The sequence below is a fragment of the Moschus berezovskii genome, chromosome 2 (assembly GCF_049115385.1).
Source record: "Moschus berezovskii isolate FMDL1 chromosome 2, NW_MosBer_1.0, whole genome shotgun sequence".
Classification (NCBI taxonomy): domain Eukaryota; kingdom Metazoa; phylum Chordata; class Mammalia; order Artiodactyla; family Moschidae; genus Moschus; species Moschus berezovskii.
In genome coordinates, this window is record NC_142461.1 from 89859474 (window position 1) to 89887317 (window position 27844).

Below are 27844 nucleotides of genomic sequence, written 5' to 3' on the forward strand. Positions count from 1 at the left end.
TAAGACCAGTTATTCACAAAATAAAGTTTTCTCTTGTTAGAAAATGTTTTTAGAAATCCTGGGTATTGTACTTAACTCTAGCTAACCAATTTTACAATAAAACCTGTATCCTTTTGAGAACTACATTGGTAGAAAAATAATTTTTATAAGCAGTAAAATAAGAATGTTTCAGTGACTACCTGTCCTGTACCTAGTCTTGTTAAAACTTTCTTTTGCAGGGCATTTCCACGTTTGGTTTACAGTCAGCGTACAGTGGGCAAGTTAATAAAGTTTGAGCTTAGGGATACTGAAAAAAAGAAAGATCAAAGAAAGAAAAATGGTTTGGGGATAAACAGACCCCAATAATTTTTTCCTCATGTGTATGGTGCTCCTATGATTCGTCTTGTATTTTGCCTTTATGACACACATCAGAACTGCTGCTCTAACTTACACTCTTGACCTTGCCCAGATCTCCGTGTAAGGAATGCTTTATGATCAACTGCCATAGGACTGATGGACTCGTCCAAACTGATGGACTGTTTGGCTGTATTCGAAGTCTATGCCCTGCACCACTCTTGTGTGTATTTTAGACGCTAGGCAGTTTTCAGCACGTGACGTGTGATTCTTGTTTGAATGTTTATTACAGGTACCTTGTGAATTCCAGAACAGAGACTGTGCCTCACAGTTGTTGGTCCCATGAACTTGCACTGTCCTTCATGGTGATGTTTTGAAAATACAATCAGAAAGAAGTTTAGAAGTTAAAGATGAATCATAAATCATGAAAATATAAAGAAACTCTTCTTCCCCCGTCCTTACTCCTAGGTAGTATAACAGCTACATTTAAGTAAAATGCAGGTAGGAGGGGAAAAAATCCTGGATAGTTTAGTGGAATAAACTGATTAACTGTTTAAAAAAGATGCTTTGCCACAGATATTTTCCAGTTTCTCTTTTTTACCTTTTTAAAATATTACTTTTTAGGAACATTTGGTATAATGTGCATAAAATTATTTACTGATTTATGGGCAAAATGATACAAGTAGCATCTTGATTGAACATCATTTACCTCAGATATTCAACCAGCAGTACATTTTTTATGCAGTCTCAACCCATATCCTATTTGTTACCTCTCAAAATATTGGTAAACAATTATTTTAGCTTTACTCTGTATTTCTTGTCAGTGTTTTGGGCACAGGTTGTTGTACTACTGTCAAATTGTACTTGCTATTTTTTCTGCAAGTATTTAACAAAAAGTCAAAAAAGGAAAAAAAAAAGTCCCATAAAACCCCACCTTGGGTAAGTGATTGTTAAATATTGTACAAATAAAATGTATGCTATCCCCATTCCATTCCCAAGTTAAATAAAAAAATAAACATGGCATGATTTGCATATGAAGTTTTTCTTTAGTTACACATTCTTAAAGATGGGAACAGCAGCTTTACAATTTTTAGTGAGCCTTACACCTTGAAATGCGTAAGAATGGGGACAGGTGAAAGGGAGGTTTGTCTATTACGGCATTTCTCTCCTTTGTTGTGTAAGCAGATTGTGTTCCTTTGAAAGTACAGATGTTCGTCCTGCCGATTTTAAGAGAGACTAAATGGCATTAGTTATCTTGTCTTTTCATACAGACTTTTTCTTAAAAAGTGACTTAGGTGATAGACTTCAAAGATATAAATTACACTTCTCAACTACAGTTTACCAACAGAAGGGAAGAATTCTGGTATTTTCCGCTTGAGGATCACCAAGGAAGCACGCTGTCATTTGCATTTTTAGTTTTGCAAATTGTAAACACTAGAATTTTGGTTTATCACCTGACTTTCCAAGCAAATGGGGGTGAAAGTGCCCCACCTACCCACATTTAATGTTGAAGTTCACATCAATGGATTCTCAATTTTTTTAGGGTAAAGGTGAAGGAAGGGGCAACACTTCGGTTACACTGGTTTGAAAGAAACTGCATTTTCTTCTAAAACCAAATGAAAATGCAAACCATGGTGGAATCTGCAAGGAATCTCTACAGAAAGACTGAAACTGTTTCTAGTGTTGTTTCGCAAAACTGATTCTTCAGAAAGTTAGTATGTAATCAATGTATACAGCGTTATGATGTAAGTTTTGGGGAAACAGCACATACTTCCTCAGGGTCATTCACATTCGCATGTCCACAAAACTGGGAACTTGTTTCTTAAGATAATGTTTTTGGTTGGGCACGTGGAGGGATCACAGGAGTGATAACCTCACTGATGCTGCGAACATGCCTCACCTGGTTTTCAGTCTTGACTGTGTGGTTAACAGGCTGCATTCCTTTTCTAGTAAATGAAAATATCTTTAAAGCCACATTTGCTTACATTATTCTTGAAAGGTTTTTACTAGGGCTTTTCAGATTTGGTTTTTATTTTATTGACGATGGTTTAAATTTAAAAGATGAATTTAGTTTTAAAAGCTTTAAGTATATTTTAGCTTCTCTGTATTAAGGAATAGAGAAAGGGGAACACAACATTCTTCCTCTGAAAAACTGCTTTTGAAATGTAGGCTTATGCTTCATTTGTGTGCTTTTTGCTAACCTACTTTTTCTAGTTTGTTTTATAGCTCTTTCACTGATGGTGATGGATTTTTCTGTAGTTTTTACATAGCCAGGTAAGTGGATGAGGGCTTTCAAACCTTTGAGTGGCATCCTAAGTGGATAAAAATTTGCAGTCTTCAAGCCAGTTCTTTAGGTGCTTTTGTGGTCAGTGCTTTTAAAGCAGAGGGTACTCCCCTAAAACAGCTCAGAAAAAATTTTAAGGGACAATTTTAGTTCAAGTGCAAAAAACCCTTGCTTCTTAATAGTGATGTGACCATGGTAAGTATTTTGGCAAAATATCCCCTAAAAATATGTAAACTATTGTACGGAACCAGGATGCAAGCCTTGGCTTTCATGAAACACTGCTAAAAATTAAATGACAGTGATCTGGAAAGTAAGAATGCCTATGTATGCAAAGAATAGGTTGCAGGTACTGAAAAGCTATTTTTATGCATAGAAATCTCAAATTCCATTCTAAATGCAATAACTCTTAAAACCAAGAAAATAGTTTCCTAGAGTATACTTTTAAAAAGACACACTAAGGAACACATTGAGCTTTGATGTCAACGAAATGAGTTGGAATTCTAGGGTCTGTCAATCCTCTGGACAGGGCCACTACTGTGTTAGTTTTCTCACCTGTAAACAACATTAACTAATTATCAGGGTCTTTGACAGTTTTAAAAGGATTGCAAACTGTACAAGGATAGGGACTTTGTCTTTTGTAACCCTTCTATGAAAAAATAAGACAAATATTTCTGAATAAATAAAGTCACTAACACTTAATGAATGCTTATTAAATTTCACTTTAAACACATACCAATATTAACATTAGTTTATGGATTCCTGAATTTATAAGGTACATTCCTTGGGGGGGTCTACTTTTTGATACAAACATTTAGTTAACACTGTCATACATTTTCCATTATTTGTGGGAGTGGCTTTACAGGAATTTGCTAAAGTGCTTGTTAGACAAATGCTAATTCCTAAAACATGCCCAAAAATCACATTTAAAAACATCCTAGAAAAGATTCTTACATAGATGGTATGAGTACCATATTTTAAGAAGCCTGGAAGAAAATGTTTGAACTTTTGGGTTTTTTCTTACATGTGAACCACCTTCTGGCCAAACTGATCAGGCTCCTGAACTAAAAGACCTTGGTCTGGGAGAAAATCTTAAATTTTCATGAATACAGAAAAACTGCAGCACCTCCCAATGGACCAAAAGATTACTCATTACATTTCAACTCTTACCACTGTTTCTTTACTGCTTTGTATATAGTTTGTAAAAATATCTGGCTGCTGGGTTGAAATGAACTCTTCAAATGTACCACATAAATACTTTACAAGTGTTAAATTAAGCATATGTTTCAATCCCTAAGATAGTCATATTTATTTTTTTGAACAGTTACTTACAACATATCACTGGAATTAAAACTTATAATCATGTAACTCTCATATGATTCAAAGGCAAGGCACAGCCATGATACATGTTTAACAGTCTCCCATAAATACAAAAATACATCTTTATAAATATAAGAAAACGTAATAACATATCTTGTTAAAGGACAACAGTTTTTGGTTCTTTAGAGAAGTCTGCCTGAAACTCCAAAACTGAAACCATGGTTATACTCATAACCAGCTTAAAGAGGATGTCGCCCACTGCCTAACATCGGTAGGACAGTTGGGGTATTTCTGCAAAGCATTCATAATTTGTGTATTATCCAAAAGTAGTTTCATCAGCTGATACTCCCTTTGTGCATTTACTGATGTTCTTTCCATGGGCCTTATTAATTCTAATTGCTGTAAGTGTTCAAATGCCTGAAAGATGAAACAAATAGTTTAGGATGAATAAGGGAAGTAAACAACATTAAGCCAGGGAACAGTTAGGATTTTAGTCAGTTTTAGAACAGAGTACTAGGAAACAAAATTTAATAGATGTCAGTAAAGTTCAAAAACAATTCTCATCAACCTCATAAAAACTTCACATATCACGTGAGGCAGTGTCAGTATAGAGCTGCCTGTCCCTGTATCACTGAATGTAAACAGGACAAACAACTCAACTGCACCCTCTGATTTTGTTCGTCACCTCATTCTGTCATATCTTTTCCTAGTACTTAACAGAGTTTCTGGTTCTCTATAAAAACCCAAAGTCTGATAAGACCAGTACTTTTTGACTAATGGCCCAGGTTACTCAAATTTGCCTTTACAGTTTGTTTGTTTTGTTAGACTTTGCTGTATAAAAGTTTAATATAGCTGTAAAAACAGGGCGGCAGGGAAGACACACCTGTTTAGCTGATCCTATATGTAAATAATTCACCACAGTGGTGGAGGTATGGAGGAGAGGACAGGCCCCTCCTTCCCTAAGAAGTCTGACAGAAACCACTACGACCTGTCAGAAAGTCCCTTTCTTCCATCTTCCCTGCCTTAATAGGGCTCCTTACTGTCCACTTCCCTCTTAGCCCTTCATGTACCATGTCTTTTGGAACCACGATCGTTGTTTTTTACTTTATTAGGATATGAAGAAAAAAAAGAAAACATTAAATTACGAAAAATCAATTATTAAATACTGATACACTGAAACAGATTACTGACCTTTCTATTCTAAACCTCACTGTGAAAAATACTACTGGAATACATTTTTTATAAACTAGAAAAACTCTTCCTATGAAAAGAAAAATAGTTCAGACAATTTCTGAAAATAGAAAATACTGGAGGGTCTAGGTATTGGCGGAATAAAATTGAGACTTCAAATATTTCTAGGTAGCAAAATACTTTCTTAATCAAAATGTAGACCAGCTTCAAGCTACTAGTAAAAATTTAAGTGCTCAGCTAACCCTTTCCACTAATACATTCCCATAAACTATGCTGTCATTAGGAAGGGAGGACAAAACCAACCTCCAGTACGTTAAGTAATTTTTCCTATTGTTTTAAAGAAAATGGCAATGCTCTGATCTCATGTTTTTTTGGCTGCCCTAAAAAATAAACTTCTGACTTCTAATATCTTATAAAGGATACTAAAAAACTTATGGGTGCACTGCTTAAAAAATTCATAAAAGGTGTTTCTTCCTATAAAGTCCTCTAGAGCTGTGCTGTTCAATATGTAACCTCAATGGGCTCTTGAGGATCTGAAATTTGGAACTCTTTATAAAGTTTAAAACAGAGAATTTTAAGTATGTTTGAAACAATTTCAGAATGTAAATTTACTTCTTCAGCTAAATAAGGGTCTAAACAAATAATTTAAAGAATCTAAAGAGCAATTATTTCCAATGACTGATCAGTGAATAAAAATGTGCTTTAAGTGTAAACACACAAAATTTCAAAGACCTAACACACAAAAAAATAAAAAGCTTCATTAATACCTTTCTATATTGACTACAGATCTAAATATTTTGGTACATTAAATAAAACTTACTGTCCAGTTAATCTCACCTTTCACCTTTTGTGGTAGTTGTTGCTACTAGAGTATCTAAAATTACACTATGTAGCTTACGTTTCTGGTGGACAATGGTATGCGAAAATAAATTTCCTCAAGTTTTGAAACTCATGCCTTACCCAAGCTCTAACAAAACTGTCTCTATATACCCTCACTAACCAATGAGATTGTTTTTTATTTTCTTAGTGACTCATTCTATCTCCTTTAACTGCTGAGATTTTATAAAGCCAACATTAAGGGTATAAAAAGATAGGGCTGTATCTGTGTCTTGTGAAAGTCACTCAGTTGTGTCCGACTCTTTGCAACCTCATGGACTATCCAGTCCATGGAATTCTCCAAGCCAGAATACTGGAGTGGGTAGCCATTTCTTTCGCCAGGGGATCTTTTGAACCCAGGTCTCCTGTACTGCAGGCGGATTCTTTACCAACGAGGGAAGCCCAAAAATACTGGAGTGGGTAGCTTACCCCTTCTCCAGGGGATCTTGCCAACCCAGGTATCAAACCAGGATCTCCTGCATTGCAGGTGGATTCTTTACCAAATGAGCTATCTGAGCTATAAGCTGTGTCTTACATAGAATTTAATGAGTAGTTCCTTTTCAGGATGCGATTGCTAGGAAGAGACAGTAGAGGGCAGTATATCCCCACAAACTGTAAGAACAGTAATCTTCAGAATTATTCAAACATTTCATTTTCAGAATTTTTTTTTTTGGGGGGGTCGTTTCAAATAAAATTCCTATGATAATACCTAATTTTCAAAATTAATAAAAGTGCAGCTATGATATATACAATCAAAGTAGACAAAAATAAGCATATCCGCAGAAAAAATCTTACCTTCATGACAACAGGTTTCTCAAAATTATAAACAGAATGGGCCTTTCTTTGAACAAACTTCTGAAATTCTGGACAGAAAGCAATGACATTGTTAGTACCTTCAAATAAGCAGTGGAATATAGTCAGAAAGAAACTATCAAATGAGTCATCTCACCATTATAAACCATTTGAAAATTAAAGGGCTCCTCTTCATAGATATCATTTAAATGTTTCATTGCTATGATAAGACAGATTTCCAAGACTGACAGACCTATAGTAAAAGGGAAAAAAACTATGAGGTATAGTTTTACGTACTGATTGAAACAAATCCTCCAAATAGGAGGATAATGTGAAAGGTTATGGCTTTGACGGGTGGACAGAGGCCAACACAGCACTCCTCGGTTCAAATGTGTATCAGTCACTATAATCTTAAGCAAGTTATTCAACCTCCCTGAGCTTAGTTTTCATTTCTGTAAAATAAGGATCTTTCCAAACTTCCAGAGATTGTTATAAGGATTAGAGACAATACAGTAAAGCACTTATCATATGGCCTAGAGCAAACATGAACAACAGCTGCAATTATTATGTAACTTTCAATCACATAAGGCCCTCAATTATTTATAATCTATGATCCCTGGAAATTACATCTAATTTATTTTTCCTGGAGAGGAGAAAGCTCACTAGATTCTCAAAAGGGATAGTCAACACCAAGTGGCTAAAAGCCACTGCTCACTGCTCACAGCACACTGAGAACTGCATTCCAATGCAGCAAGGCAGGTGCTGCATCAAGTTTCTTTCACTTTAAATGGGAGAAGTGAGGTAAAGGATGTATAGATATAAAACTATTCTGCATATAAAAACACTATACCAATGTTAATTGTAATTTCAAAAAGTATCAGTTCAGTTCAGTCGCTCAGTCGTGTCCGACTCTGTGCGACCCCATGAATCACAGCACGCCAGGCCTCCCTGTCCATCACCAACTCCCAGAGTTCACTCAAACTCATGTCCACAGAGTTGGTGATGCCATCCAGCCATCTCATTCTCTGTTGTCCCCTTCTCCTCTCGCCCCCAACCTTTCCCAGCATCAGAGTCTTTTCCAGTGAGTCAACTCGTCTACCATTATATAAACTCAACCTTATTTTAAAAACTACTAATCAAGCAGGTTTCTCACCATGCACAATATTTCCTTTCGAGTCCATGCTACACAGCTGGTTTGCCTCCATCAGATCTGCAGCAGTTATAAACGGGTGTGACGGTGTTACACGATTTAAAGCAAGCATCTAGGGAAATGCAGATCAGAAAAAGAAGTGCATATTTACAAGGGCATTTTGGGGGATTTTACTGAATAAAACTTAATTTAGAGTTATGAAAGAGTAAATATGAATAGTTGGGAAAGTTACTCTCTAATTTAGCTCTATTTAAATACAATATTTCAATTCATAAGTCACATAACTGTATAAATGTAAATAAAGCATTAAAAACTTCTTGCTGCTCTCTCGACCTCTTCCTATTTGCATATAGGAAATATGCAAATTTCCTGTTTGATTACAACTCCTCAAAAGAGAAAAAAAAAACATTTTAAAAGGAGTGAGAAGAAGAGAACAAAAATAAGAATACTATTCAAAGCTCCAGAACAAAAAGGCAGAATTATGACTTCTATAAACTTTCTCACCACCCAATCAACCAATCCAGGTTAGTCTTACGTGACAGACAGAACTCAGCCACTTTGATGTTCAATTGTATTAAAAAGAAAAAAACAAAAATAAAATTATACCCAGAAACAACTCTCCTGGAAAGCAGGAAGCAAGTTGCTTTCGTGTAGCAAGTTGTCTGCTCAACAACTAACAAAACTTCTGCATTTGAAGGTTTCTTTATTTGTAACTTTGATAACATCTAAATTTTTTTTTAAAGTTTACTTTTCACTGAAATATAACTGACTCTGTATTTAGTTCATATAGATAAAATCAGCAGATAAAAATGCATGGTATCTGATTAAATTAGAATTCCACATAAACAATGAGTAATTCCTTAGTCTAAGTTATTATATATGTAATAGTTGGAACATTTACATTAGAAACTCCCTTTTTAAAAAAATTATTTTATATAAGTATACTTGATATACAATGTTGGGTTAATACTATACAGCAAACTAATTCAGTTATACATACATATATATTATTTTTCATATTCTTCTCCATTATGGTTTAATCACAGGATACTGAATATAGTTCCCCCTGCTTATAGTACAATCTTGCTTTCTATCCATTCTACATATAATAGTTTACATCTGTAAATTCTGAACTCCCAACCTGCCCAACTCTTGCCCCTGGCAACCACAAATCTATTCTGTTTGTGAGTCTGTTTTTGTCTCGTAGATAGGTTCATTTGTGTCATATTTTAGATTCCACATGGAAGTGATAGCATATGATATTTGTCTTTCTAACTCAGTATGATAATCTCCAGGTCCATCCATGTTGCTGCAAATGGCATTATTTCATTCTTTTTATTATGGCTAAATGGTATTCTGTAGTTATGTACATACCACTTCTTTACTCATTTATCTGTTGACGGTCATTTAGGTTGTTTCCATGTGATGGCTACTGTGAATAGCGCTGTTATGAAAGTGTGTTTGTGTATATTTTTTTGAATTATAGTTTTGTCCAAATATATACCCAGGAGTGAGATTACTGGATCATATGGCAACTCTATTTTTAGTTTCCTAAAGAACTTCCGCACTATTTTCCATAGTAGGTGGAGCAATTTACATTTCCACCAACAGTGTAGGAGTGTTCATTTTCTTCACACCTTGACCAGCATCTATTATGTACAGAGTTTTTGATGATGCCATTCTCACTGGTGTAAGGTGGTACCTCACTGTACTTTTGATTTGCATTTCTTTAGTGATTAGTGAGTTTGAGCATCTTTTCATGAGCCTGTCTCCATCTGTATATCGCCTTTGGAGAAGTATTTATTTAGCTCTTCTGCCCGTTTATCGATTTGGTTGGCTTTTTTGTTGTTATTAAGCTGTATGAGCTGTTTGTGTATTTTGGAAATTAAGCTCTTGTCTGTCGCGCCATTTGCAAAATTTTGTCCCACTCTGCAGGTTGTCTTTTTATTTTGTTTATGGATTTCCTTTGCTGTACACCAGTTTTTAAGTCTGAGTAGGTTCCATTTGTTTTATCTTTGTTTTATTTCTTTTTTTAAATATAAATTTATTTTAATTGGAGGCTAATTACTTTATAATATTGTAGTGGTTTTGCCTTTCTACTGCTTTGAACTCTCTCCCTTTTTTAACCAGGGCCCAGGGTCCTTAATTGAACAAAAGATTTTGGTAATCCTTGACCTTCATTCCCCTACTGGGAGGGACCAAGGAACCCAGTAGCTCCTTCCCATTCTCTTACCTTTTCCTTTTATTATAAAATATTTTCGACATATAAATAGGCAAGAGAGTAATATAATGAATATCCATGACCACTTCCTCAGCTTATGAAAAATAAACTTACAGAGTTGAAGCCCCTGTCGCTTGCCCTGGTTGGACTCTCTACTCTTCTCCAGGTAAAAAAAAATCATGCATGTCTTCATCCTTCTACTACATATCTTTGTAGTCCTAGACAATACAGAGTTAATTTTCAAGTTTTATATAAATATCATCTTGAACGTATGCAACACAGACACCATACCATCAGACATAAACTTTTCACACCCACCAAATTGGCAGGAAAAAAATAGGTTTAATTGTAAAATTTAAATTTTATACCATTTCCCTAAATACTGGAGAAGTTAAATATCTTTGTAAATTATAAATCATGTGGGATTCTACACTGGTAGATTATTCTTAGTTCATTCGCTCATGTTAACAGTTTGTTGCTTTACTGATTATTGTAGAAGCTCTTTATATATTATGGACAGTGTTGATGATTACATGAATTGCATTTTCCCTCTCCTAATTATTTCTTCTATGGTATCTTCCAGTGTCCAGACATTTAACAAAAAATTCAATGTAATTAACATTAACCATCTTTTCTAATATGGCTTGTAATCTGTGTAACTTCTCTAAGAAATCTTTTCCTACTTCAAGTATACAAACATATTATATTTTTCTTCTAATTAAAAAAAAAAGCTTTGTTTTTATACATATATTTAGGTTTATCAATAAATTAGCTTTAGGCTATGCATTTCAGGATATTTTTTCCCATGTGTATAACTCCTGATTTTTTATTAAAAAGTTAGCAAACTGTATTTAATCTCAGACTTTCTTTTCTTTATAATTTCTACCAATTCCAAAACTTTTCTTAAACAAGAAAAATCAAAACAAAAATTGAGCCATCACCTTGAATTAAAAATATAATAGGAAACTAGCAAAACAATGCTTTTTCATGTTGACAATTTTGAGCCAAACATTTTTCCAGAATGAAAGGTATGCTATGCTGTGCTTAGTCATTCAGTCGTGTACAACTTTGTGACCCCGTGGACTGTGGCCCAACAAGCTCCTGGACCCATGGGAATTCTCCAGGAAAGGTTGCCACGCCCTCCTCTACGGGATCTTCCCAACCCAGGGATTGAACCCAGGTCTCCCGCATTGCAAGTGGAGTCTTTACTGACTGAGCCACCAGGGAAGCCCAAGAATACTAAAGTGGGTAGCCTATCCTTTCTCCAAAGAGAGGTATGTGTTTATGTACATATGTGTGTGTGTATCCTCCAAATACCATAAGTTAGTAAACACAGGTACCTAAATTACTAAAGTCTCTACTCTAAAAATTCTTAGTCTCTGTAATACCTCTGTGATAAAGACAGCTATTGCTGAAAATGGCAGTATGGTTTTGATAAATGGGAGGAGGATGTGCTAATCAGAGGGTAAGTACATAGGGAGGAAAATTCTCTTAAGTTTCCTAAGCAAAACCAGAAATGGAGAAGGAGAATCTGTAAAAGTAAAATACAAAAACATGGCAGAACCATGTAAGAGTAAAGCAGGATAAGCCTGAAGCGAAAGAGACTTGGATTTGAGTCCTGGGTTCGTTATCTACTACCTGTGTGACATGGGGTAAGTTATTTAACCTCACAGAACATCAGTTTCCTCAAAGGTAAGGATAACACCCAAACATAAAAAAAAAAAAAAAAAAAAAAAACCAGCAACAAAAAACCAGGATTAATATAATGGTAAGATATAATGCTGGCAATAACTAGAGCAGGAAACGGCAACCCACTCCAGTATTCTTTCCTGGAGAATTTCATGGACAGAGGAGCCTGGAGGGCTACATTCTATGGGGTTGCTCAAACAGTCAGACACGACTGAGCGACTAACACACAAAGTAACTAGGTCACCTGACTTTTGTGCTATTTAATAAGTGATACCCATTATTATTACAAAATGGAAGTGACCAAAAAGAAACTCATGAAACCAAAATCATATTCTCTTTGGAAGGTATTTGCTATGCCTTTCATAATAATGAATGAATAACTTCCTAGAAATATTAGTCTAGTATCAAATACTCCAGTGAAGGAAGTTTACTTTTCAGAACAATTAAGTACCCCTTTCTTGATACTGTTTAAACTTAAGATAGAATTACTTGGTGAAAGACCATGACCAGCTAGGATTTGTCCAGGCATGTAAAGCTAGTTCAACATTTGGATCTAAGATATTAGAAGGTGAGATATAACAGCATAATAAATATCTATGAAAAAAAATTCAGTTCAGTTCAGTTCAGTCGCTCAGTCGTGTCCGACTCTCCGCGACCCCATGAATCACAGCACGCCAGGCCTCTCTGTCCATCACCAACTCCCGGAGTTCACTCAAACTCATGTCCATCGAGTCGGTGATGCCATCCAGCCATCTCATTCTCCGTCGTCCCCTTCTCCTCCAGCCCCCAACCTTTCCCAGCATCAGAGTCTTTTCCAGTGAGTCAACTCGTCGCATGAGGTGGCCAAAGTATTGCAGTTTCAGCTTTAGCATCAGTCCCTCCAATGAACATCCAGGATTGATCTCCTCTAGAATGGACTGGTTGGATCTCCTTGCAGTATAAGGGACTCTCAAGAGTCTTCTCCAACACCACAGTTCAAAAGCATCGATTCTTCGGCGATCAGCCTTCTTCACAGTCCAACTCTCACATCCATACATGACCACGGGAAAAACCATTGCCTTGACTAGACGGACCTTGGTTGGCAAAGTAATGTCTCTGCTTTTTAATATACTATCAAGGTTGGTCATAACTTTCCTTCCAAGGAGCAAGCGTCTTTTAATTTCATGGCTGCAATCAGCATCTGCAGTGATTTTGGAGCCCAAAAAAATGAAGTCTGACACTGTTTCCACTGTTTTTCCATCTATTTCCCATGAAGTGATGGGACCAGATGCCATGATCTTTGTTTTCTGAATGTTGAGCTTAGGTCATGTTAAATGATTTGCACATTTTATGCACTTAAGTGTGTGTATGTACTTGATTTCCATTTACTCACTACAATAAAAAATATTTTGAATGGCAGAAATAAAAAAAATCAAGCAAGGTTGTTCAACATAACAAGCTAAACACGAAAAGTCATATATCATGTTCACTAATACAAAAAATAAACATTTGGCAAAATCCAACACAATCACAACAAAATCTCAGCAATTTACGGATAGATGGGAATTGCCATAACTTGACAATAAACATGTATTAAAAAGCTTCAGCTTATAACATATTTGATAGTAAAAGACTGAAAGCTTTTGCCCTAAGCTTGGCAATTATACACCCTCACCATTCTAATATAGTGCAAGAAGTTCTAGCCACTGGAAAAAAGACAAGAAAAAGAAATAAAACATATACAAATTAGAAAGGTAAAAAGAAAAACTATTTGCAGATGACATGATTATCTATATAAAAAATCTCAAGGAGTCTATTAAAAAAAAACTTGAGTAAATGAGTTTAGTAACATTGCAAAAAATAACATCAGCAACAACAAAAATCACATTTCTATATACTAATAATAAGCATGTTAAAACCAAAATAAAAAACGAAGTATTATTTACAATTGTTCCAAAGGAAATGAAACACTTAAGTATACACTGAAAACATGCACAGGATCTGAGAGGTGAGAATTATAAAATGATGATAAAACAAATCAAAGAACTAAATAAAAAAAGAGATGTACCATATTCAGAGATTGGAAGACCTAACATAGTAGATATGTTAATTCTCACGAAATTTATCTAGAGGTTTAACCAGTTCCCATCAGAACATAATTATCTGGTGAAAGAAAATGAGTGAATAAAAATAAAGTGAATACAAACCAGTAGCATGTGTAATGAACGCAGATTTTTGCTGACATTAAAATGGTTCTGCAGCACTTCTCTCACACTTCTATCTTCTGAGAGATTCTAGATGAAAAAAATCAGAATTAATGAAGAATGCAGTTTAAAACCTAAATATAATATTATGCCTAACTGGTTGGTGTACCTCATTAACTCTATCTAGTATTTATTCTTTATTAAACAGGTGCTGGTCTTTTGGGGGGAAAACAAAAAATCAAAAACAAATTTCTCCTCTATTGATTTTCTCCTTATCCTCTTCCCTTTATGTTAATTCTGAAGACACAAAGATAAATATAATCCTTCTTATTATAAAATTTATTCAATCACAGTAGTGGGATGATCAAAATGTAGTAGTAAATGAAACAGAGAATGAGGCTTATTTGTGTTTAGTCACTCAGTTGTGTACAACTCTTTCCAACTCCATGGACTGCAGCTTGCCACGTTCCTCCGTAAATGGGATTTACCAGGCAAAACTACCAGAGTGGGCTGCCATTTCCTTCTCCAGGAGATCTTCCCGATTCAGGGATCGAACCAGTGTCTCCTGCACTGGCAGGCAGATTCTTCACCGCTGAGCCACCAGAATTTCCAGTTTATTGGATCCACTCAGTCAAAGGCTTTGGCATAGTCAATAAAGCAGAAACAGATGATTTTCTGGAACTGTCTTGATTTTTCAATGATCCAGCAGATACTGGCAATTTTATCTCTGGTTCCTCTGCCTTTTCTAAATCCAGCTTGAACATCTGGAAGTTCACAGTTCACAAGTTGCTGAAGCCTGGCTTGGAGAATTTTAAGCATTACTTTATTAGTGTGTGAGATGAGAGCAACTGTGGGATAGTTTAAGCATTCTTTGGCATTGACTATATTTCGGATTGGAATGAAAACTGACCTTTTCCAGTACTGTAGCCACTGCTGAGTTTTCCAAATTTGATGGCATATTGAGTACAGCACTTTCACAGGATCATCTTTTAGGATATGAAATAGCTCAATTGGAATTCCATCTATTTCACTAGCTTTGATCGTAGCGATGCTTCCTAAGGTCCACTTGACTTCACATTCCAGGATGTCTGGCTCTAGTTGAGTGATCACACCATGGTGATTATCTGGGTTGTGAAGATCATTTTTGTATAGTTCTTCTGTGTATTCTTCCCAGCTTTTCTTAATATCTTCTGTTAGGTCCATACCATTTCTGTTCTTTATTGAGCCCATCTTTGCAGGAAATGTTCCCTTGGTATCTCTAATTTTCTTGAAGAGCGCTCTTGACTTTCCTATTCTGTTGTTTTCCTCTATTTCTTTGCATTGACCACTGAGGAAGGCCTTCTTACTCTCCTTGCTATTCTTTGGAACTCTGCGTTCAAATGGGTATATCTTTCTTTTTCTGCTTTGCTTTTCGCTTCTCTTCTTTTCACAGCTATTTGTAAGGCTTCCTGAGATAGCCATTTTGCCTTTTTGCATTTCTTTTCATTGGGGATGGTCTTGATTCCTGTCTCCTGTACAATGTCACGAACCTCTGTCCATAGTTCATCAGGCATTCTGTCCATCAGACCTAGTCCCTTAAATCTATTTCTTACTTCCATTGTATAGTCATAAGGGATTTGATTTAGGTCATACCTGAATGGTCTAGTGGTTTCCCCGACCTTCTTCAACTTAAGTCTGAATTTGGCAATAAGGAGTTCATGATCTGAGTCACAGTCAGCTCCTGGTCTTGCTTTTGCTGACTGTATAGAGATTCTCCATCTTTGGCTGCAAAGAATATAATCAATCTGATTTCGGTGTTGGCCATCTGGTGATGTCCATGTGTAGTCTTCTCTTGTGTTTTTGGAAGACGGTATTTGCTATGACCAGTGCGTTCTCTTGGCAAAGCTCTATTAGACTTTGTCCTGCTTCATTCTGTACTCCAAGGCCAAATTTGCCTGTTACTCCAGGTGACTGGAGTAAACCTTTGACTGCGTGGATCACAATAAACTGTGGAAAATTCTGAAAGAGATGGGAATACCAGACCACGTGACCTGTCTCTTGAGAAACCTGTATGCAAGTCAGGGAGCAATAGTTAGAACTGGACACGGAACAAAAGACTGATTTCAAATAGGAAAAGGAGTACATCAAAGGCTGTATATTGTCACCCTGCTTATTTCACTTATATGCAAAGGACATCATGAGAAAGGCTGGGCTGGAAGAAGCACAAGCTTGAATCAAGACTGTCAGGAGCAATATCAACATCCTCAGATATGCAGATGACACCACCCTTATGACAGAAGGTGAAGAAGAACTAAAGAGCCTCTTGATGAAAGTGAAAGAGGGGAGTGAAAAAGTTGGCTTAAAGCTCAATATTCAGAAAAGTAAGATCATGGCATCTGGTCCTATCACTTCACGGCAAATAGATGGGGAAACAGTGGGAACAGTGGCTGACTTTATTTTTTTGGGCTCCAAAATCACTGCAGACGGTGATTGCAGCCAGGAAATTAAAAGACACTTGCTCCTTAGAAGGAAAGCTATGACCAACCTAGACAGCATATTAAAAAGCAGAGACATTACTTTGTCAACAAAGGTCCGTCTAGTCAAGGCTATGGTTTTTCCAGTAATCATGTATGGATGTGAGACTTGGACTATAAAGAAAGCTGAGCACTATAAGAATTGATGATGCTTTGAACTGTGGTGTTGGAGAAGACTCTTGAGAGTCCCTTGGACTGCAAGTAGATCCAACCAGTCCACCCTAAAGGAGATCAGTCTTTGGTGTTCACTGGAAGGACTGATGTTGAAGCTGAAACTCCCAATACTCTGGCCACCTGATACAAAGTGCTGACTCATTGGAAAATACTCTGATGCTGAGAAAGATTGAGGGCAGGAGGAGAAGGGGATGACAGAGGATGAGATGGTTGGATGGCATCACCAACTTGATGGACAAGAGTTTGGGTGAACTCCGGGAGTTGGTGCAGGACAGGGAGGCCTGGCGTGCTGCGGTTCATGGGGTTGCAAATATTCAGACACGACTGAGTGACTGAACTGAAGTGAACTGAGCCACCAGAGAAGCAAGAATTCAAAAACAAGGTAAAGTATTACAAGGAATGCTTAAAATGTATGAGGTAATACAGCATTTCAGTTTTAGGGAACAACAGGAGCACTGCAGGGAGACTGTGGCATATGTACAGAAGATGCATAGTCACAACATCCTAAGGTTCAGTTTCTGGCAGACTGATTGTATGGAAAGACAAAGGCAGCAAAGCTTAATTGGAGATAACTGCAATTCTCCATGTAAGAAACAAAATGAGTCTGAATTAGCACAGTGGTGTGAAGACAAGAAAGAAAAACATTTATAGAAGACACACCTATGGAGAATCTACTGGTGAGAAATAGAGATGATGGGTTGGAGAGGGGATACAAAAAAATGAAATAATGAAACTATAGGGAATAGAATGTCCCAGGAGGAGTGAAGAAGGAGATGTAGTCAGAAGTGAAACTTATAAGTTATGACCAACCTAGACAGCATATTAAAAAGCAGAGACATTACTTTGCCAACCAAGGTCCGTCTAGTCAAGGCTATGGTTTTTCCTGTGGTCATGTATGGATGTGAGAGTTGGACTGTGAAGAAAGCTGATCGCCAAAGAATTGATGCTTTTGAACTGTGGTGCTGGAGAAGACTCTTGAGAGTCCCTTGGACTGCAAGAAGATCCAACCAGTCCATTCTAGAGGAGATCGATCCTGGGTGTTCATTGGAAGGACTGATGCTAAAGCTGAAACTCCAGTACTTTGGCCACCTCATGTGACGAGTTGACTCACTGGAAAAGAGTCTGATGCTAGGAGGGATTGGGGGCAGGAGGAGACGGGGACGACAGAATGAGATGGCTGGATGACATCACCGACTCGATGGACATGAGTTTGAGTGAACTCTGGGAATTGGTGATGGGCAGGGAGGCCTGGCGTGCTGTGATTCATGGGGTCGCAAAGAGTCGGACATGACTGAGCGACTGAAATGAACTGAACTGAACTGAAGAAGTAAATGGAAATAAAGGAGCAAAGTAAGGAATTGAGAAAGATGTTGAACAGGTGAACAGAACTGAAAGAGAGCAATAAAACCAGGAGAAGAAAACAAGAGAGACACACTTTAAGAGGGAAGTGGTAATAAAACTATACACTTTGTATAACTAAATTAAGATATATTTTGAGAGGTTGATGGCTTCAGAAATTTAGAGGTCAATAAAGCCAACCAGTCCATCCTAAAGGAGATCAGTCCTGGTTGTTAACTGGAAGGACTGATGTTGAAGCTGAAACTCCAATACTATGGCCACCTGATGTGAAGAGCTGACTCATTGGAAAAGACCCTGATGCTGAGAAAGATTGAGGGCAGCAAGAGAAGGGGATGACAGAGGATGAGATGGCTGGATGGCATCACCGACTCAATAGACATGGGTTTGGGTAGATTCCGGGAGTTGGTGATGGACAGGGAAGCCTGGAGTGCTGCAGTTCATGGGGTCGCAAAGAGTCGGACATGACTGAACAACTGAACTGAACTGAGGGCCATTTGAAAAAGCAGTACCTAAATATATACTTAATATATCAACTTTATAGGTTATTTGGTAAGAGTCACCAATTTTAGAAGGACTACAGTTAATTTCCAAAAGTTTTTTTTTATTTTTTTTATTTTACAATATTATATTGGTTGGTTTTGCCATACAAAAGTTTTTTTAAATTTGTATTGCTTTATTATTTTACGCTCACCTGGTGTACTTCCAAAGGGTATTTGACCCTGTTTATACAGCTACAGCAAGCCCTTTAAGAGAGAAAGAAAGGACTAAAAACAGTTACTGCCGTGAATAAGGATCAATGAACCGTGAGGTTCATTTGGCACTGAAGAAAAGATTAGATGGAAGGACAGTAAATTCAGAGTTGGCAGAGACAAAAAGGCTTGGTTAAGACTGACATAATTTTTCAAAACTCATCTGCAAGGAATAAGAATTCTTTAACAACAATAACAAAAAAAGCCCAGAAAACTAAGTATACTGTATTTTCTAGAGTTAAAACTGTACACTTCTACTTCCCACTGGACGAAGATCCAGATTCAGGAATAAGTTCCAGTCTAATGGGATGAAGTTTTATGCTCTCAGTAAATATACTATCCTAGTTATTATAGTTCCCAACCCTTGCTACTGTTTTTAGTCTTTATCTTATTCATGGAAGCTGTAGAGTCCCTTTTCACCAATAAGCACACGAGTAACCGTTGCAGAAACAACTTCTTAACATGCTCACTGCAGTTTGCTTCACAGGCAGTTTCTCAGGAGAATGTTATAGGGAAACAGCAATGTTATAGAGGAACAGCAGGATTCATGCTGCTCCAGGGACAACTCACTGGCAGCAGTATAGGTACCAAGTCTCCTAGTCTGTTCCTGTTAAACAGTCTCACCTCTGTTAACTGAAACGTTAAGACAGCAGAGGATCTTTCTTGAATAGCTATAGCACTTTGTGGGAACTTCCTTTGAAGAGAATTAGATATGGTCTTTTTAAGGTGCTTTTATACAGAGATTTTTCTTACACTGCCTTGCTGAGATGGTGTTTATCCTGCTTACTTACACATTTGCATAGGGCTAAAACAAACATTCAAGTTGGTAGCATGTCTAGGTTCAAGCCTATCATGAAGATATTTCTTGGATGCAATTCCATAGGTGATTGTTAGCTATACCTTTGCTTTTCGTTTAAACCTGGAATTCGAAAAAATTTGCTGGATAGTCAGCACTGACAGAAAGGATAGCTCCTTCAATGCAAAACCCCATTTTCAGGCAAGGCCTCTGGCCATGGTGCTGACATTTTCATTTTTTTTCTTCAAGTGAAGCTCATTTATTAGCATATTCCAAATGCTATTGGCAAAAAAGGACTACACAGCTTCCCTGAATAAGATAAAGACTAAAAACAGTAGTAACGGATTGGGGACTATAATAACTACTGTATTTACTGACAGCAAAAAACTTAATCCCATTCAGTTCAGTCGCTCAGTCGTGTCCGACTCTTTGTGACCCCATGGACTGCAGCACTCCAGGCTTCCCTGTCCATGACCAATTCCCAGAGTTACACAAACTCATGTCCATTGAGTCAATGATGACATCCAACAACCCCATCCTCTGATGTCCCCTTCTCCTCCCAACTTTAATCTTTCTCAGCATCAGGGTCTTTTCCAATGAGTCAGTTCTTTGCATCAGGTGGCTAAAGTATTGAAGTTTCAGCTTCAACATCAGTCCTTCCAATGAATATTCAGGACTGATTGCCTTTAGGATGGACTGGCTGGATCTCCTTACAGTCCAAGGGACTCTCAAGAGCCTTCTCCAACACCACAGTTCAAAAGCATCAATTCTTCGGTGCTCAGTTTTGTTCATACTCCAACGCTCACATCCATACATGACCACTGGAAAAACCATAGCTTTGACTAGATAGACCTTTGTTTGCAAAGTAAAGTCTCTGCTTTTTAATATGCTGTCTAGGTTGGTCATAACTTTCTTCCAAGGAGCAAGTGTCTTTTAATATTATGGCTGCAGTCACCAACTATAGGGATTTTGGAATCCAAGAAAATTAAGTCTCTCACTGCTTCTATTGTGTCCCCATCTATTTGCCATGAAGTGATGGGACCAGATGCCATGATCTTAGTTTTCTGAATGTTGAGCTTTAAGCCAACTTTTTCACTCTCCTCTTTCACTTTCATCAAGAGACTTCTTAGTTCTTCTTCAGTTTCTACTATAAGGGTGGTGTCATCTGCATATCTGAGGTTACTGATATTTCTCCCGGCAATCTTGATTCCAGCTTGGGCTTCATTCATCCCAGCATTTCTCATGATGTACTCTGCATACAAGTTAAATAAGAGGGTGACAATATCCAGCTTTGATGTAGTTCTTTCCCGATTTGGAACCAGTCCATTGTTCCATGTCCAGTTCTAACTGCTATTTCCTAACCTGCACACAGATTACGTAGGAAGCAGGTCAGGTGGTCTGCTATTCCCATCTCTTTCAGAATTTTCCACAGTTTACTGTGATCCACACAGTCAAAGGCTTTGGCATAGTCAATAAAGCAGAAGGAGATGTTTTTCTGGAACTCTTGCTTTTTCGATGATCCAGCACATGTTGGCAATTTGATCTCTGGTTCCTCTACCTTTTCTAAATCCAGCTTGAACATCTGGAAGTTCACGGATCACATACTGTTGAAGCCTGGCTTGGAGAATTCATCCCATTAGACTGGAACTTCTTCCTGAATCTGGATCTTCTTCCAGTGGAAAGTAGAGACATACAGTTTTAACTCTAGAAAATATAGTATCCTTAGTTTTCTGGGCTTTTTGTTGTTGTTGTTATTTTGTTTCTGGGCATATTCCTAAGGGAGGTGGCAAATGAATAGGACAGGGCAAGAAAATATCAGTGCTAAGAGACAGAAACTCCAGTGGTATTAGTTCTAATTTAAGAAAGAAAGAACCACAAAATAATCAAAAAGATGATGGGAGTGTTTTCACATTCATTCCTATCATCCTGCCCCTAAACACAGTGCTCAGCAAAGGACAAAAAAAAATAAGGGCAAGCAACTCTATTATCACATGCTTACCATTTTCTGAGTCATCAAAAGTTATACTTCACAGAAACTGTCACCGTCTACTTCCTTTATATACCCACTGTAAGATGCTCAGAATGCAACACAGCAGGGAAGGACAGAAAGATCCAGGACAGGACAGTACAATCTAGGCTTATGGAGTCATTTCAGGAAAAGAAACTGAGCAGAGATAAGAATACAATAAGCCCCGGGAAATCAAAGACATTTAAATACTAGGAAAGATTGTGTCTGATCACTAAAGCAATCATAAAAATAACTATTGTTAACATGACAGTTCAAGATTTAGGAAAGGTGAAAGTTTGTGACACACTCAATAGTGGATTCACAGGCCAAAGATCCAGAGCTCTGATGCACTTCAGACCCAGGTAAAGAAAAAGACAATATAAGAGCGCCAACTATAAAATGTTCATAAAGCATGGAATCCTTCAGTCAGATGTAGTTTCAAGAAAAACTTACATGACGGAATAAATATCTGAGTTCCAGGCAAAATTAATTTGGGGAGGACGGTAGAAGGGAAGACACACTAGTTATATCATGATACAATATCTGGGTTTTAAGGAAAACAGTCAATTATTTTGACATAAAATTCTGTATATTAGGAAAAATAATATGAAATTCACAATCAGAACAAAGGTAGAACAAAGTAAAAAAGATAAACCAGAGAATAACATTTAAGGTCTGAATCCCTCATGTAAAAACAACTTCAGCATGTACATAAGGTCTGAAATGCTATAAACCAAATAATCACGTTGCAGTGAAAGGAGGGAAGATGGGCGTGAACATATGGGAAAATTCTACCTTTTACCATGTATTCTTAAGCACTGATTAAATTTTATTATATGAGCTTTTAATTTTAAAAACACTGTCAAAATTAATAGTGCTTACATGAACTGAGTATTTTAAAATCAAAATAAGAATCAAGTTTCATTAATACAAGCAGAGTAAGTTCTGCACATGTAATGTGCAGTAACATGATTATAGTTAACAATATAGTACTATGTACCTGAAATTTGCTTAGAGGATAAAACTTAACCGTTTTACCACAAAATTTTTTAAAAAATGAGAAAAGAAATCTATATGAGGTGATGGATACGTTAAATAGCTTGACTGTGGTATTTCACAGTGTATACCAAAACATCACGTTGTACACTTTAATATAAACAATTTCTAATTTGTCAATCATACCTCAACAAAGATGGGAAAAATAAATTTCTGAAGAGAAAAATAAATGCAGAGTCTCACTTTTAATTTGGTATTGATATTAAACATTTTATAGTAAAAAGAATATAAACTACCATTATTGCTATAACATAAAACAATCTTTTTAGAGCCAATGAATATAGACTGTGTTATGTTTATTGTTCAGTTGCTCAGTTGTGTCCAACTCTTTGTGACCCCATGGACTGCAGCTAATCAGGTTCCGCCGACCATGGGATTTCCCAGGCAAGAATACTGGAATGGTTTGCCATTTCCTCCTCCAATAGACTGTGTAACTCTAAGCAAACCTAATCATCCTCACACATTAGTATTTAATATTATAGACCATTTATTCCCAATTCTTACAAAACCAAGGACTCCAATATTTTCTACAAGGCCCATATTTTTAATGTGTGAGATTTATTCAGGAACACTGTTTTCCAAACACATTATTAATCATATATTCACTTACATACACTCTCTCCCTTCTCCCTAACAACTAAAACTTGTCAGTATAAGATAAATGGATATTAGTATGCTTAGTTGATACAACAATAGCCTGCAGAAGTTATGCTCATCAACTTAAGTAAATTTACAGAGTCCACAAGGTTTAGTAAATGCAAGAACTCAAAGATGGCATTTGTCAATAGAGATAATATAATCAAAGGTGCCAGTCTAAAATGCATCTTAACAGACCCAAGAAGAAAAAGGCTTAAGTTGTTCATAAGAAATGAAGAAGAAAAATCCATACTCCACAGGTACGTATGAACCTTATTTAGTATATTGCTAAACTTGTAAAATAAACAACATATTTAATGATGAAATTCATTAACAAAATAATTTAAAATATAAACAAGATATAAAGCAAATCTCATAAAAGTTCTTTTCAGGAAAAAAACAGGAAGTGTGACATGTCAATTATTTTTTAAAATAAAATACACACAAGAGTATATATTAATGCAGTTTTATGCCACAGTAACATTAAAAACTTTATGCTAATTTACAGATTATAAAAATTTTCAAGTTTCAACTGCTTTCAAATGGTATAGCAAGACACAAAAATAACTTTAATATTATTGTCTTTGTTCCAAATTACCTGTACATTCTCATTCCATTTCTCAGCGAAAATCTTCTCTGGAAATACCGAAGGTAGAGATAATTGTTCTTTAAATATTTTAAGATACTGTGGGAAACTAAATGAATTCATTAAGTGTATCTGCCGGTGGGAAAATCGTGACTTCACTCTTTTTTCTAAGAGTTCCAAAATATCCTTAAAAACAAACAAAAATCTCCGTGAGATGCATGTTTAAAATAACCATACCAATGTTACAGGTATAATAATTTGAGCTATCATTTATAATTAGCAATGCTTACCCTATAATACACAATTAAGCATTAAAAAAATTTATGCAAGTTTCTAAAGACTTTAATTATTCCCTTGATATACTTAGGACTACAAGATAGTACAGGTAAGACAATGTGACTTGCCAATAAACCAAACCTCTAAAAATATTTTTAATGCAAGCTACTTTTAATTCTCTTGTAAGCGCTTGTAGGTCTGGTGATGTCAATGATGTCCTGATTATCCTTTTTCTAATTGTTTTTCTCTGCTAATCTTTAACAATGCAAGACCTACAATAATTACTAAAAAATTATAACCATAGTGAATATAGCTATATGCCAGAGTAACATGAAGAGTCTCAATAAGGAATTTCAAATAGCCTATGAAGTTCATCTAAAAAAATTAAGATAATAAAATGTAGTTAGACTTAATAATTAACATTCATGAAAACTTACAACATTGTTTTCATTGTTTTATGTAACAAAAACTCAAGAAGCAGCATATGTAATGAAGAAAAATTCAGTTCACTAAAACTATACAGATTAAGCTGAAGCTACGCTAGATGTAAGAAACAAAGTATAGAAAAGGAAACTGGCAGGAATATAGCATTACAGTGATAAAATAAATTATTCTGTCTTCTGGCTCTTTTATAGTAACATTTGAGGAACTATGTGCTATTTTCCCTTAAAAGAGGGAGCAAATTTAGTGTAATTTTCTATAAAAAAGAAAAAAAGCTGTGGTGAGGCCCAGAAATATGGAATTTCAAATCTACCCAGATAACTCTAGGTTAAGAAACCAATGATTCACAGGGAAGAATTAAGGCATCACAACTAATGTGGGAAGGAAGACAGGAAAGATTAATAGTTGGGGCTTGAGGTGGGAAGGTGACTGAAAAACCTGAGATGTTTTTATATGTACAGAAAAATACAGTGTCAGCATAAGAGAATTACAAGTTATTTCAGAAATACTACACATTAATTTTCTACTAAGGAGGAGTTCTAGATCACAGATCTGGTAGGTGGTTGAAAGGTAATGGAAGCAACACTGGGCAAATAGAATTAAGAGACTTAACTTGGGAATCGGAAAAGACTAGAAGTCTGTAAAGTCAAAGCTATGGTTTTTCCAGTAGTCATGTACAGATGTGAGAGTTGGATCATAAAGAAGGCTGAGTGCCCCAAAATTGATGGCTTTGAACTGTGGTGCTGGAAAAGACTCCTGAGGGTCCTCTGCACTGCACGGAGAACCAACCAGTCAATCCTAAAAGAAATCAACCCTGAATATTCACTGGAAGGACTGGTACTGAAGCTGAAGCTCCAAAACCCTGGCCACCTGATGCAAAGAGCTGACTTGATGGAAAAGACCCTGATGCTGGAGAAGACTGAAAGCAAAAGGAGAAATGAGATGGCCAGATAGCATCACTAACTCAAAAGACGTGAATCTGAGAAAACTCTGGGAGATAGTGGAGGACAGTGAAGCCTGGGATGCTGCAGTCCATGGGGTCGCAAGGTGTCAGGCACAATTTAACAACTAAATGACAACAACAAAATAATTTTAGAGGTGAAAACTAACTGCTATTTTTATGGTGGACAGTAATGACAGAAGTTGGTAATGTGGGGATAGAAGGAATAGTGAAAATAAAATTGCTGCCACAGGGAAGAGGTTATTTGCTAGCAAAATCACTACTCCATCAATCCTTCTGCTCTTGCCCTCAAAAATGGACACCTAGATGGACTTCAGTCACATAGCTGGAGAGTTACACAATTGGAAAATTAAACATACAGAATAATAAAGAGGCTTTGCTAAGGAGCCACAAACCCTTTATTTGGGCCCTCGCTGGGACAAGAGCATCTGCCATTGCCACTTACATCTAAAGGAAGAGCTTTTAGCAAGAAGGAACAGACTTCCTTAACAACTGTGTTATATTGCTATTATTCGGAAAGAAGAATAAAGAAATGTGGAAAACCAGTCAAATTTAGTCTGAGAGAGGCTTATTATGAAAGAGTATATCGAAAGGTCTAAAGTACTGGAGAAGGAGGACATAGAAAGCTACTCTTTAGAGAGTGTTCATGGGGTTCTCAAGGCAAGAATACTGAAGCGGTTTGCCATTCCCGTCTCCAGTAGACCATATTCTGTCAGACCTCTCCACAATGACCTGACCGTCTTGGGTGGCCCACATGGCATGGCTTACTTTCATTGAGTTAGACAAGACTGTGGTCCGTGTGATCAGAAGAACAGTATGAGAAGTATGAAACATGAACAGTATGAAAAGGCAAAGATAGGACACTGAAAGATAAACTCCCCAGGTTGGCAGGTGCCCAATATGCTACTGGAGATCAGTGGAGAAATAACTCCAGAAAGAATGAAGGGATGGAGCCAAAGCAAAAACACGCAGTTGTGGATGGGACTGGTGATAGAAGCAAGGTTCGATGCTGTAAACAGCAATATTGCATAGGAACCTGGAATGTTAGGTCCATGAATCAAGGCAAATTGGAAGTGGTCAAACAGGAGATGGCAAGAGTGAACATCAACATTCGAGGAAGCAGCGAACTAAGATGGACTGGAATGGGTTAATGTAACTCAGACGACCATTATATCTACTACTGTGGTAAGAATCCCTTGGAAGAAATGGAACAGCCACCATAGTCAACAAAAGAGTTTGAAATGCAGTACTTGGATGCAATCTCAAAAATGACAGAATGATCTCTATTTGTTTCCAAGGCAAACCATTCAATATCACGGTAATCCAAGTCTATGCCCCAACTAGTAATGTTGAAAAAGCTGAATTTGAATGGTTCTATGAAGACCCACAAGACCTTCTACAACTAACACCCAAAAAAGTTGTCCTTTTCATTATACGGGACTGGCATGGAAAAGTAGGAAGCAAAGAAACACCTGGAATAACAGGCAAATTTGGCCTGGGAGTACAGCATGAAGCAGGGCAAAGTCTAATAGAGTTTTGCCAAGAGAACGCACTGGCCATAGCAAATACCATCTTCCAAAAACACAAGAGAAGACTCCACACATGGACATCACCAGATGGTCAACACCAAAATCAGACTGATTATATTCTTTGCAGCCAAAGATGGAGAAGCTCTAAACAGTCAGCAAAAACAAGACGGGGAGCTAATTGTGGCTCAGATCATGAACTCCTTATTGCCAAATTCAGACTTAAATTGAAGAAAGTGGGGAAAACCACTAGACCATTCAGGTATGACCTAAATCAAATCCCTTATGACTATACAGTGGAAGTGAGAAATAGATTTAAGGGACTAGATCTGATAGACAGAGTGCCTGATGAACTATGGACAGAGGTTTGTGACATTGTACAGGAGACAGGGATCAAGACCATCCCCAATGAAAAGAAATGCAAAAAGGCAAAATGGCTGTCTGAGGAAGCCTTACAAACAGCTGTGAAAGGAAGAGAAGCGAAAAGCAAAGGAGAAAAAGAAAGATATACCCATTTGAATGCAGAGTTACAACGGATAGCAAGGAGAGATAAGAAAGCCTTCCTTAGTGATCAATGCAAAGAAATAGAGGAAAACAATAAAATGGGAAAGACTGGAGATCTTTTCAAGAAAATCAGAGATACCAAGGGAACATTTCATGCAAAGATGGGCTCAATAAAGGACTGAAATGGTATGGACCTAATAGAAGCAGAAGATATTAAGAAGAG

At 36.8% G+C, this 27844-nt stretch overlaps 1 protein-coding gene across 2 annotated transcripts in view; it reads right to left on the reverse strand.

The window, feature by feature from the left end:
- Nucleotides 1-3361: 3361 nt before the first annotated feature.
- The window catches only part of ORC4 (origin recognition complex subunit 4), a 97578-nt gene continuing 73095 nt past the window's right edge, over nucleotides 3362-27844 (reverse strand). For both annotated transcript variants that reach the window (XM_055398924.2, XM_055398922.2), the window contains 6 exons: nucleotides 23926-24099; nucleotides 14040-14126; nucleotides 7947-8055; nucleotides 6951-7046; nucleotides 6797-6864; nucleotides 3362-4351 (listed from right to left, as the gene is read on the reverse strand). In XM_055398924.2, coding sequence (XP_055254899.1) covers nucleotides 4163-4351; nucleotides 6797-6864; nucleotides 6951-7046; nucleotides 7947-8055; nucleotides 14040-14126; nucleotides 23926-24099 — 723 coding nt within the window. In that variant the 3' untranslated portion in view covers nucleotides 3362-4162. The remainder of the gene's footprint in view (nucleotides 4352-6796; nucleotides 6865-6950; nucleotides 7047-7946; nucleotides 8056-14039; nucleotides 14127-23925; nucleotides 24100-27844) is intronic.